The sequence below is a fragment of the Nesoenas mayeri genome (assembly GCF_963082525.1).
Source record: "Nesoenas mayeri genome assembly, chromosome: 8".
In the NCBI taxonomy this organism is placed as follows: domain Eukaryota; kingdom Metazoa; phylum Chordata; class Aves; order Columbiformes; family Columbidae; genus Nesoenas; species Nesoenas mayeri.
Genome location: NC_137554.1, coordinates 9047354 through 9060568, shown reverse-complemented (window position 1 = coordinate 9060568; position 13215 = coordinate 9047354). Strand labels below are relative to the sequence as shown.

Genomic DNA, 13215 nt, shown 5'->3' with positions numbered 1-13215 from the left:
CAGCTCTGAGAGATCCGCCCTGGAGGATTTCCTCTTCGCATTTTCTCCCCTTTCATGAATATACTTCAGTTGCATATAATTTTCTACGCAATAGTACTGCTTTCCTGAAGACAGACCTAAATCCCCACAAAATGGGATTCTTGCAGGGTCTGGGTGTATCTCTGTTAAAGGGACGATTATTGTGAACTGCAGCCAAGCCAGCGGCACGGTGCATTGCTCTGGCCAAACACAGTATTCCAGGAAAACCCGACTGTGCTGGGCAACCATGCCACAAAAAGTCTTTTCATAAACTATAAACCACAGTTCTGTCCTAACCCTGTTTTTTCTTAGTGCTCTCACTTGGAAGGCTCTTCCAGCATCTCAGAGGTTACAAACCTCCTGACGTCCAGGCTGCTGAACGCCCCTGCTGTTCTGCGCCCCTGCTGCTGCCCATGCACCTGTCCCTGAGCACGAGTGACCGGACCGGCCAGGTCACCTTCAGGTCTCGCCCTGGCTCCGTGCGTGGAACTCAGACTCCTCGTGTCAGTGAGAAGTGCCCACTTAAAAGAGCCCGTGTCCTTACTCGTCTCCGCACAATTACACTGCACTGAGCTCTCACGAATGCCCTGACTAGAACACCCCGTCACTTCTCCACAGTTAGTCGCAAACAAAGACACTGCAGGTTACAGCACAAGTTCTTCCCATCGGTCCCCGTGTCCTTCATTTCCATGTTTCCAGGCGGCTTCTCCCTGCCCGGGCACACGGAGCTCCCAGCCGAGCAGCCCCGGGGCCACACGCAGCCGTGAGAGCCCCGGACACCGCGCTGCCGCCCGGCCCCGCAGCGCCCCCCGCGGCAGCGCTGGCCCCGGCCGCTGCGCAGGCGCCGCCGTGCCGGAGAGTTTGGGACGCGCCGGGAAGTTGTGCTGGGTGTGCCGCCGCCTGCCGTGCCCGCCGCCGCTCCCACCATGTCGGGCTCCTCCAACGTGGCGGCCATGAAGAAGGTGGTGCAGCAGCTGCGCCTGGAGGCCAGCGTGACTCGCGTGAAGGTGAGCAGCGGGGCCAGGACGCGACGCGACGGGACGGGACGGGGCGGACGCGCCGCCATTACACCGTCCCGCGGCCGCGCCCCGCGGCGCTCCTCGGAGGCGGCCGGGCTGCCCGGCGGGGCAGGGGCTGGGCCGGGGCAGGTCGGGGCTGTCTGCCCCGGCCCTCCTGGGCGGCGGCGCCCCGCTCCAGGGCTTTAGCCCCGGGGCTCCGTCGGGCCTCCCCAGCCGCGCAGCCGGGTCCCTTCCCGCCGCCGCCGCCTCCTGGGGCTCGGCCCGAGCGGGGCCCGGACTGGCCCGCCGCGCCCTCTCGCTTCCTGCAGCCCGCGGGGACCCCGGGGCTGCTCTCCAGCCGAGCGCTGCTCGGGGATGGACGTGCCCACTCTCCCCTTCATTTCCTTATTCTGGAGATACTCTTCTTCCATCAGCCCGGTGAACAGGGCACCCGAGCTGGGGATGCAACAGGTTGCCTTGGCTGGCCTGGCCCTGACACTGAAATGGAGACTTTGCTGCAAGACGTGCTGCGGCATTGAACTTGTGCATTTTCGGGGTGAGACTGGGCCCTGCCCAATTACAGAAACTCTGGGCAAACGGCAAATACAAGATACCACTAAAGGTGCTACTTCCTGAAACTTTTTTTTTGATGAGTTCAGAGTTACAGCAAAGAAAAGCAGGATGGATAATTTTTTCACTGCTTTTAGGTAGGTGCTGCCTACCAAAAAACCCACACGCGATCTCATAGTAAGGATGGCTTTCCAAGGGAAGATAAAATGCCAGTTCAGTTGAATAGAGCATCTTAAACTATAGGCTGTATTTTTAACCAATTCAGGCTAGAACAAGGATCTTCATAACAAAGCCATCTCCAAGATGTTCATCTTTCACCCTTCAGGCTTAGAAGTTTAACATGAAAAATTTACAAATTAATTCTTATTCTAATGTTGCAAAACTTCTTGCATTTAAGAAACAAAAAAATTACGATGAAGTTGTTGTATAAAATCTACATAAACTGTATTGCAAAGTCATTTAGCAGTATTTATTAGCTACATCCTCAGTCAAGTGTTCTGTGAATCCTAATGCAAACTTTCACTATTACCAGGTTTCTCAGGCTGCAGCAGACTTGAAGCAATTCTGCCTGCAGAATGCACAACATGATCCTCTCCTGACAGGAGTATCATCAAGTACAAATCCATTCAGACCCCAGAAAGTTTGTTCATTTTTGTAATTATGTGAACTACTTCGGTATCTTTCAGTGGTAAGTTCTTGAATTACGATTCACAAACTGCTCTGTCAATAACAGATAACAATAGCAGGCTTTAAATGAGACTGTTTGTAGTAAAAGTATTCAGGAGAGACACTTGACTTCTGCAGCTGGTGTTGGTCTAGGTCCACATTGTGGGCCCCTCCTGCCCCATTCTGCCGGCAGCTCTGTACTGGACACGTGCTGTTCATAAATATTATGAGTAGCATTTAGCTGTTGCAGAGCTTCCCACAGTTTCTGTTGCTGCAGCAAAGCAGTAGTGGCGCCAGCTACTACTGAGCTGCTATTTGGACTAACCCGGCTGTACAGTAATTCTGACGTATCTTCCTTCTGTGCAAGGGTATTGTTTCCCTTTTCTCACATAGGACTACTTGCCTGACAGCATACATGGTGAATCCAGTTTGTGGCAGATAAAGCAGACTTTAGTTCTTAAACTTTGGAAGAGCACTTCCAAAGATAGGTTAGTGGTGGTCTCAAAGAAGAGCACTGTTCCCTCTAGGACACACCCTCTAAGCCAAAATTAAATAGTACTTAGTCCAAGAATTGTATAAAGGCCCATACTCCACTTAAATAAGCCACTACATGGGTAGCAGTTTGAGTAATTAGGAACAGTTGGATACTCCTTTGGATTTTCATTCCAAAACTTTTATAGGTTCATTAGCACTACTGCTATCACTATGAAGACTACTGATCTGGCATTCCTTGAAAATTATGGTGGTTAGATTTCAGACTAACCTATTTAGAAAGGTGAGTTTTAGATCCACAGTAGTCTCACCAAGACTCTGAGGGTCCCAATAATTTGATATTTTGCCCACAGTAAATACATTATAATTTTACCATGTCCCTCTTCTCCCTCTTGGATCTGTTGGGACTGAGAGCATGTTATTCAGAAGCACCTGATATGCAGTTAACCATAGTTCACAATCCTTAGAAATCTCATAGTGAGTCTTGACCTTCAAGAATTCTGGTTTTATAGCTGACTTATATCACCTAAAGAATTGTAGTTGGCTATATTTGAGTTGCATTATTTCGGCAGCTATATAGAAATTTGACCACAGTCAGAATGAGTTGTCAAAATTGTTCTTTAAAATTGTTCTCCTCTCAAGCAAACAGTAGAAAGCTTCCAAAAAGTTTGTGTGTAAGCAAGGTGGTTCATGCTAGTAAAGCAGTAACAGTATAGAGGTTGATGCTTCACTATTTAACAAACAAAACCACTTCCCCCATTGTTTTGAGCAGTGAATTACAACAGTATAACCGAAATGTGCCTTAAGAGTTCTTGTAGCTTTTAAAGTTATCTCTGTTGTGAATTTTATCAACTATTCTTATTTAAAAGATATTATTCTTGGACACTGTCTTGTGTTCACACTACTGTAGCTTCAGCTGTAAGCAGTGATTCAAGGAAGAAATCAGATCAGCTGTGAGCATTTTAGACTGATAACCTATGAAAAGCCAAATAAACGGTACGTTAATCGGTGACATATACAGTTCCCCACTGAGCTTTGCCACGGTCTAGTAATTCCTGGGTGTGGACATCAGGGAATAATGTTTCCTTTGTCTCACCCACACATGTGCGTACACAGGGCACAAAAGGCTTAGTATTTTCATTCTCAATTACAGCCCTTCCCCCTTTCTGATTTTGGCACAGAGCACTTGTTTCTGCTGATATTACAAGCAAAAGTCATTATAATAGCAGTTTTAGTTACGTTACCAATACAAAACCTTTTTTTTTTTTCCTACTCCGTATCATCTTTTGCAAGCACTTCCTCAAAATAGGCAATTTCTTTAGTTGTAATCCTGGTGTTTTCACGGTGACCCAATAGAGTTTGTGTTTGCACAGTCAGTACTACCTCTGTGAAGTGTACCAAGTGACCAGGAACAACTTTTTCTGTCCTTCCACTTTGCTGTTTGGCTTCCAGGAGACACTAAGCTTCAGTTCTTTTGTAATAGCTTTGATTATCACCTTATACCCTTGTGGACAGCTTCACGTTGAAAAGTTTATTTTATAAACCAACAGTTTTATAAAACATCTGAGAAAAGGATTGTTTTTTTCTAAGTAGCTGTCCATGGCATATTCTGAAGGTACATGTTCTTAGATATAGAGTTGCTTTACTTAGCACTGATACTTTTCTAACCACATTTTGTTTTTGTTTTTCAGATCTTTTAGCATCTTTTCCTAGCTGCTGTGTGTAGGGGCAGAGTGCCTCAAGGAGTGGCCTGGTTTGCAGTCTGTACAAAAGCTTAGCTTTGACGTGCCAAATCTAACTGTAGAATTGCTACTGTCGTCGAACCTCTTACCATCTACCTCTCCAAATGAACTGTATCCTAGTTACAACACTTCTGTTTCATAAGGGAATCAGTTTTATATGCCGAGCAAAAAATAAAAGTGTCTTGACTTAGTCTAGTGTTGAGATTACTGTAATGAGTTGATTAACTTCGGGATATGTTGACACCTCACCCATTACTGCACGACTCTGCAGCAGCTGGAGAATGTGTACAGGAGCCTGTCTTTAAATATTCTGTGCTGCTGCAAGTTTGCCTGGGGTTGGTAGTCTTGCAGAACAATGAGGCTTCATCGGTACTATACTTCTAAGTGTAACAGAACAAAATATTTGGGCTGTTAGTTTATAATCTAACTACACAGCTGCCCCTTATTGTAGACATTAAATAAAGACAGTCTATCTTAGAAGGTAAATTCTACCCTAGTGCATAGGTTACTCTATGAGCCATCTTACTCTTCAGGTATATATGAAACAGTACTTCTAGCTGCATATGAAAAGAAAGTAATTGAAATAAAACTTAGCTTTTTAGCTGCCAGCGAATGTGCAAACTTAAGGCAGAAGAGCATTTTATTTTGCAGGTAATACCAACTTGAGTATAGCTATGAGGGTGAAAAAGCATTTTTAAAATTTTAATGGGAAAAACCTCACTCAGAGACTTCACACGTTCAACTGAGCAGCATTTTTAGATGAGATAGTTTTATATACTTCCTCTAAGCTGGCCTTATGAATTCTTTCCCATCAGCATTTATTTCTTTTTATATACAATAACAGTGACTGTTTTGGGTATATACCTCTTTTAAATACAACATTTAAAGAAAAGACACCTGTAAGAGTCAAGCATATTGTTTTTGTAACTTCAGCAATGTGGCTATTTTATGCAAGATGTTAATGAAATAAAATAGCACAGACTTCCTGGATGGCATAGGGCCTCTCACTGTTCTCTAGATAGGAGGCTGTTTTTGGAAAACTATCACCATACTGTCAGGGAACAGCATGCTGTAAGTTAGAAAGAGGTTTAAAATGTTTACCTCTTACCTGATTAATAGAAGATGTCTGGGTTTAGCTGCGTAACAGAAAAGAAAAGCTGTATAACTAGAAATACTCTGAGACTATCTTTATCCAAAATCTTTATTGTCTTTGATGTTGCAAAGTGTAATTTACAGAACAGCAGAAGTCACGGCAAATCTTCGGTGACAGCTGAATTACAGATTGCTCTGACATTGCCACAGTTTTTCCTGCTAAACTGGAAAAAGAGTCACTGTCCTTGTCACGTTGGATTTAACTGCAAACATAGGAAGAAAGATGCATCCTACTCAATCTGCTCTTGTAGAAGTTTTAATGTTTGCAGATTGTCTTTCTGCAGACAGGTACTGTCCAGTATCATAATCAGATAGCAGTCTGAGATAATCCACAGTTCAAAGCAGTTGTATTTCTTGTCAGCAGCAGCTGGCAGATGGCTGTCCCTTATAAGTGAAATTTTCTTCTACTTGTATCCATTTCTCGGCGCTGAAATTTAAAAGATAATGTCTTTTTTAACCAGCAAATTCATGCAACAAGCTACAAACAAGGATGACCACTCCAGTTTACAGTAGGGTAGGCAGTGAAATGTGTTACAGTTACAGCTTTTCAAGACTAACAAGGGAGAAGAATTTGAGATTATTGATACAGAACTGAAGAACATGTAACAGTTCTCTGCTGACAGCAAAGTGTCTTTAAAACAAGATTATCCATTCCATGGATTACGTCATGAGTATTAGCATTTTCCTTCTGGTATAGCGTGGATACTGACTTCTAAGTTTTGCCAATCAACTACAATTTTATGGTGAAAATGACTGGAAAAGTGATTTATCATTGCCTAGAGTAATACTTCCATTCCACTTGAAGATGTGCAGTGGTCAGTGTTACTTTCCATTCACTGTTAAAAAGTGTCTGACATTTATGTAAATAGCTTAACTGTTTTTATACGATGATTCTTGCACTCACCTTGTACAAAAATAGCTTCTCAAGTTTACTAGGGTTCCAATAATAGCTTACACCCTTGTTCACAACTGCTTATACCTGTGTATGTTACAGAAATTACATTCTGCAAATAAGTAGTTGTGGTATATTGATATTCATTACCCTTGTGATTTTTATTTTTGACTTGCAATATAGCAGAATTCTTCTACTTCGCATTTCTCAAAAAGGTACCTCTAAATATATCAGTTAAACACTTCTGAATCGAGAACTGCATTTATACTGTTTTAAGCTAAATTTTGCGGTTAAATTTCATGTCAGATTCAGTCTCACTTCCCAAGAAGGACTACTATAATTACTTAGACATACCTTATGAATCCATTCATATTCTCCAAATTTAGAATCAAAGGTTCCTTTTTGAAGAGACCTCAGCTTTAGTGTAAAACGTGGCCCAAGTTCTTGAATTCCCACTTTCTTTTCACTCTTGAAGATATATCTTGGGGAAGGAAAGAAAAAAAAAGAGTTAGGAAGTAAGTTACAAGAATATTCTCTCTCGTTTGTGAGTTTTGCAAAAAACATCAAAACATCACCTGTGGAATCTGAAAAAGATGTAGTCTCGCTGGTTGTGAAATGTGGCTACTTGTCTTCCAATGAACTGAGGATCGTGTGGGAAGAGACAGGCAAGCATGCGACCAATAGAATGGCCCAGTCGTGTTGTAAAGTTATTCAGGATTACTTCAGGTATGTGTTCTGTGGGCTCCTTCCCTTTTCGCTGAAATGAAAGTGAGAGATAAGAATGCAAATAATAGAACGCAGAAGGATTTTAATATATTATCAAAGCAGAGTTTGAAATAACGGGAAGACAACCAGGGCCAAATTCTTTTAACAGGGCCGATAACATGCCCTAATCATTTCTTCAAATGCAATCTAAGTTTGTATACAAGTAAAGGAGCAGCTGGTAACATCAGCATCTTTGGTACCAACAATATAAATGTAATGAAAAATAACAAGTAATTTTACATTTCCTCTCTCCTGCACCAGTTTCCAGCAGCACCCCTTATAGGGAATAATCCAAGGTTCCTATCCCGGGAATGCCAACTCAGAGTACACGGGACTACAAAGATAAAGGATTCTTCTATAATAAGAACAGATGAAGTTTAAAAATTACTTATTTCAAAAGAAAAAGAACATTTTACTGCAAATTAATTAGGGCTAAGTAAGCAATCCTTAACTACCTAAGAGGTGACAGGGCTGTAAGAATAAGAATAACTAGGTTTTATTCAAGACTAGGAACTACCTCTATTGAAATCTTCTATACTGCTGATGTTTAAGTACCTTACTGTGTGTGTACTATACACTGGGCATTCACTATTGATGTAGGTTATCAGCTGCTATTTATTGGCATGACTATAGATATACTTGGCAGACAGTTAAAGCAATTCATCAAATAACTATGAAAAAGGAAATATGCTGCTTATGGCAGTGGAATATACTAATCCTTAGCTTTCTGTTAGCTTATGAAAAACACCTTTACGAGATCAGCTGAACTGTACAAAAGCACAACCAGTTTTGACAGTTCAAGCAGACTAAATATATTTATCACTAAACAACAGACTACCCTGTTTAAAAATTATTTTGTTGGAGTCTCACCTTTATTTCTTTACGCAAACGGACGCTACTCATTCTAAAATGAGCAGTTGGACCATCAGGCAGATGACTTAAAACAAGACCATCTGTTCACAGGGTTAAAAAAAAAAAGGCTGGTAAAATTGAACATGTAATTTACAGAGGAATATTTTCTGTGAAACACAGTATTACATTGAAATATTATATCCATAACCTATGTCTGAATTACACGGTTTCATTATATTTTCCAACATACATTCATAAACCAGTTAACTACTGTTCTGAAGTCAGTCCATTAAATTTTGCTTCAATAGCTAACCACAGTTACCTTGTCACCTTCCCACTCATTAATTAGCAATGTTTTACCTAGTCAGAAAAACTAAATGCAACTTCCTAGTCAGAAAAACTTGTTAATCAAACCGTTAAATTTACTGAAATAATGTTTATCCATAAATTACAAACTAAAAAAAAAAGTCACTGCACTTTCCTTAATAGTTCCAAGTACCATTAGCCATCAGATATTCCAGTTGGCACAGTGATTTTTAACTCTGTAGTTACACTGTAAGCTGCAGAGTGAAGAGAAAAAACCTAGACTAAAATAGATCTTTGATGCACACTACAGAATCACTTTGTTTCCCTAATAGGCTCAGAGCTAGCATATCTAGTTTAACAAATACACAAAAGGATACTTGGTATTTTGCGATCTTCATTAATGACGATTAAATCAGTGAAGTCCCTTGCAATACACTGTGGAATAATTCTTTTCAAAGCCAGTCCTCTTCGATAGTAGACATGTGAGTTAGGTATAACAGATGACAGTTGTTCACAGAATCTCACTGTTCTCTGCAAAACAGGTGAGTTAAATTGCAATGTGGAAAATACAGTGTCAAATTTGAATATGAGGGGAATGGAGGGTTGCTGCCCTCCTGATGATAAATTACTTCCAGTATCTCTATAAACATTTGAAGACAAGCTATTAAATTACTTTGTGCAGACAGTGGGGGAAAAAAAACATACTTGCAGTAGACTGCAGCACATCAGGGACCTTTTTTCTTATTTAGAGGATTTTTCACCCTCCCTCCCCCCATCACAGAAAAACTCAAAAATTCCAAAAGCATAAATCCCAAACTCATTAATTATTAAGGACATTGCTTTACAAAAAGATCATAACATTTCAAAATACAATATAACTATTACTTCAGGTACTAAAGTCTGAGTTTCCAGATAAACTGTTTGAGGTGTACATCCTACTGTTTTTAAAACTACTTCTTTAATGTTTTTCACAAATGTCCATAATCTCCCCAGTCAGGTAAGCAAATCATTCACATATCAAAACGTATGCATGAGGTTGTTTTTGCTTTATGAAGAAAACAAACAGTTCTAGAGAAACTCATAGGTTAGATGCATATACAAGGTTATTGACAGTTGCTGAATAAAACGGCAGAAAGAAATCCAAGTGAAAGCTATTATTTTCAGCTTTAATTTGCCAACTGCAGTATGAAAACCTTGGTATCTTATAACCAGCTGACTGCTCAGAACTCTCCAAGTAAAACATACGAACCCCACGAGGTCTGTCTGATGTTGTAATAAGAATCTTGGGAACTGTCTGTCTGTTGAAGTACGGTGCAAATTCATCAGTTGCTTCATCAAAAGCAACCTGGAAGAACAGAAGTCTTGTTAATCCACTATACATTAAATAACTGAAGAACAATTGTTCAATCTGATCTAAATTCTGATGAAATTGAATTTAGTGAGAAAAACTTCAGTTCACAAGACCTGTCCTGTAATTAATCATCACAAGATATGTGGTTTTTACATTTTTTAAGAATCTAGTGTGATGAACATTGATTGACAGGTTTTGCTATCAATAACAGTAATGTAAAAGGCAATTATATAATGTAGGTAATGAAAGATTAATATCACCTCTTAGTGAAACCATCACACGTAAAAAGTAACTCATCAGCACCTGAACAGGAGAGCACTGAATGTTAAGTCTCATCAACCCATTTTATATCTCTTCTTGGATAAAAATGGTTAACTTAATAGCATATGCAGAAATTAAGCAGTTACCTCTTCATCATTGAGATCTACAGTTGTTTCATCGTACACTCTCTGATTTTCAATAGTCTTTGGTATGGCTTTTGGAGGTGCCTAAAATAAATAAGTTTATTAGCATAACACATTCACGTAACTTTGAAGTCTATTGTGAAAAAATACTTTAAAAATACCATGATATTGTGAATATTTCTAAATAGGATCAGAAATATTAATATTTTATGCTTTTAGAAAAGAAGTCACAACATCACCTTGATTAAAGATATGCATGTGTATTGGGACACCAGAGCACATCGCACGGAAGAGAAGCATCGCTAGAATAGTGACGCTGCTTAATTTCAGTCTAATTAAAAAACTGAGTTCAAAAACAAATAACAGGAGGGGAACTTTCTATCTAATTTGCTTCTCTTTCGTGAAGAAAGAAACTCCACTTTCAACAGCAACACATTTTAGCCTTGATATCCTGGACACCTACAATTCAATGATAACTAGTATATAACGCATAGGACATCTATAACCCGCATAGGACATCTATAACCCGCATAGGACATCTATAATCCGCATAGCGCATAGGACATCTATAATCCGCATAGCGCATAGGACATCTATAACCCGCATAGGACATCTATAATCCGCATAGCGCATAGGACATCTATAACCCGCATAGCGCATAGGACATCTATAACCCGCATAGGACATCTATAATCCGCATAGCGCATAGGACATCTATAACCCGCATAGCGCATAGGACATCTATAACCCGCATAGGACATCTATAATCCGCATAGCGCATAGGACATCTATAACCCGCATAGGACATCTATAATCCGCATAGCGCATAGGACATCTATAACCCGCATAGGACATCTATAATCCGCATAGCACATAGGACATCTATAACCCGCATAGGACATCTATAATCCGCATAGCGCATAGGACATCTATAACCCGCATAGCGCATAGGACATCTATAACCCGCATAGGACATCTATAATCCGCATAGCGCATAGGACATCTATAACCCGCATAGGACATCTATAATCCGCATAGCGCATAGGACATCTATAACCCGCATAGGACATCTATAATCCGCATAGCACATAGGACATCTATAACCCGCATAGGACATCTATAACCCGCATAGCGCATAGGACATCTATAACCCGCATAGGACATCTATAACCCGCATAGGACATCTATAACCCGCATAGCGCATAGGACATCTATAACCCGCATAGGACATCTATAACCCGCATAGGACATCTATAATCCGCATAGCGCATAGGACATCTATAATCCGCATAGGACATCTATAACCCGCATAGCGCATAGGACATCTATAACCCGCATAGGACATCTATAACCCGCATAGGACATCTATAACCCGCATAGGACATCTATAACCCGCATAGCGCATAGGACATCTATAACTCGCATAGGACATCTATAACCCGCATAGGACATCTATAACCCGCATAGCGCATAGGACATCTATAACCCGCATAGGACATCTATAACCCGCATAGCGCATAGGACATCTATAACTCGCATAGGACATCTATAACCCGCATAGGACATCTATAACCCACATAGCGCATAGGACATCTATAACCCGCATAGGACATCTATAACCCGCATAGCGCATAGGACATCTATAACCCGCATAGGACATCTATAACCCGCATAGGACATCTATAACCCGCATAGGACATCTATAATCCGCATAGCGCATAGGACATCTATAACCCGCATAGGACATCTATAACCCGTATAACGCATAGGACATCTATAACCCGTATAACGCATAGAACATCTATAACCCGCATAGGACATCTATAGCCCGTATAACGCATAGGACATCTATAACCCGTATAACGTATAGAACATCTATAACTCTTGTGAGATTGCAGTAACACAGGTATTCACCAGCGTGCCCCAGGTGAGGAAAAGCAGCAAGCCCAGCCGTGAACCCAGGTCGGGGCAGGGTTTGTTTGCTCAGAGCTGATGGTTTGAGCTTATACAGAAAACACTCACTGGAGTGTAATTCCTCCAGCAGGAAGCTGTACCACCTACAGCACACAGAGAAGGCTTTTCGGGAGCGCTTGCTTTCACGCCGCTGTCAGTTTCAGACCCACCGCACCCGTCTGGGCCCCGTGTAACCAGCACCCACCGCGTTCCTGCCGCAGCCGACACCTCCCCAGCCATACGGGGGTCCCTGAGCCCGCACTCACCTTGTCTCCCAGGGCTTCCCGCTCCTTTCTCCGCTTCCTCTTGTTGGCCAGCTTCTCCTGGAGGGACACGGAGAGCGACCCGTTAGCCAGACCCGCGGCCCGGGGCCTCCCCCGCCCTCCGGTACCGGCCGCCACGCCGGGCCCTCCCCCACCTTCCTCTGCTGCTGCTTCCAGCGAAGGAACATGAAGTGCCGCCGCTGCTTGTTCTTGATCTCGGACACGCTGAAGGTCGGCGGGAAGAGAACCCGCTCCGGGGGCGGCGGGGGCCCATCCCGCACGGCCGAGCCCGCCGCGCCGCTGTCCCCGCCCGCCATGCTGCTGCCGGCGGAACTGACCCCTCACCCCTGACCCCGCCAACCGCGAGCACGCGTGCGCGGGGAGCGGCGCTTGGGGCGGCCGAGCGCGGGGCCGCTGTGAGGGGCGGGGCCGCTGTGAGGGGCGGGGCCGCTGTGAGGGGCGGGGCCGCTGTGAGGGGCGGGGCCGCTGTGAGGGGCGGGGCCGGTGCGAGGGGCGGGGCCGCTGTGGGGGGCGGGGCTTCACTCTGCGCCAACCGCCGGCGGGAGGAGGCGCGGACGCGGACACGGGGCGCGGTGCGATGGGGTGTTTAGTGCAAATCGTTACTATTGCCGCAGTGTGACTCGCAATCGGGGACCTCAAAGTGGGAAGCTTTGAACAGACACAGCGGTGGGTTTACACAAATGGCAGCAACATGGTGACCCAGCGGTGTTTGCCCGTGTGCGCGTTTCACGTCCAGGCGTTTGCTCACCCGAGTTAAGTTGGGAGCGTCC

At 43.1% G+C, this 13215-nt stretch overlaps 2 protein-coding genes across 2 annotated transcripts; one reads left to right on the top strand and one right to left on the bottom strand.

Annotated features, from left to right (window-relative positions):
* Nucleotides 1–873: 873 nt before the first annotated feature.
* Nucleotides 874–4677, top strand: GNG5 (G protein subunit gamma 5). The gene is made up of 3 exons (XM_080348770.1): nt 874–1025; nt 2119–2274; nt 4436–4677. Exons 1-2 carry the CDS (start codon nt 945–947, stop codon nt 2242–2244), a joined length of 207 nt encoding a protein of 68 aa, XP_080204896.1. The 5' UTR covers nt 874–944; the 3' UTR covers nt 2245–2274; nt 4436–4677.
* A 955-nt stretch (nt 4678–5632) lies between these two features.
* Nucleotides 5633–12840, bottom strand: RPF1 (ribosome production factor 1 homolog). The gene is made up of 9 exons (XM_080348640.1): nt 12580–12840; nt 12428–12484; nt 10212–10292; nt 9703–9798; nt 8831–8984; nt 8166–8248; nt 7106–7287; nt 6885–7011; nt 5633–6065 (listed from the first exon to the last, which is right to left on the bottom strand). Exons 1-9 carry the CDS (start codon nt 12739–12741, stop codon nt 6024–6026), a joined length of 984 nt encoding a protein of 327 aa, XP_080204766.1. The 5' UTR covers nt 12742–12840; the 3' UTR covers nt 5633–6023.
* Nucleotides 12841–13215: the final 375 nt, after the last annotated feature.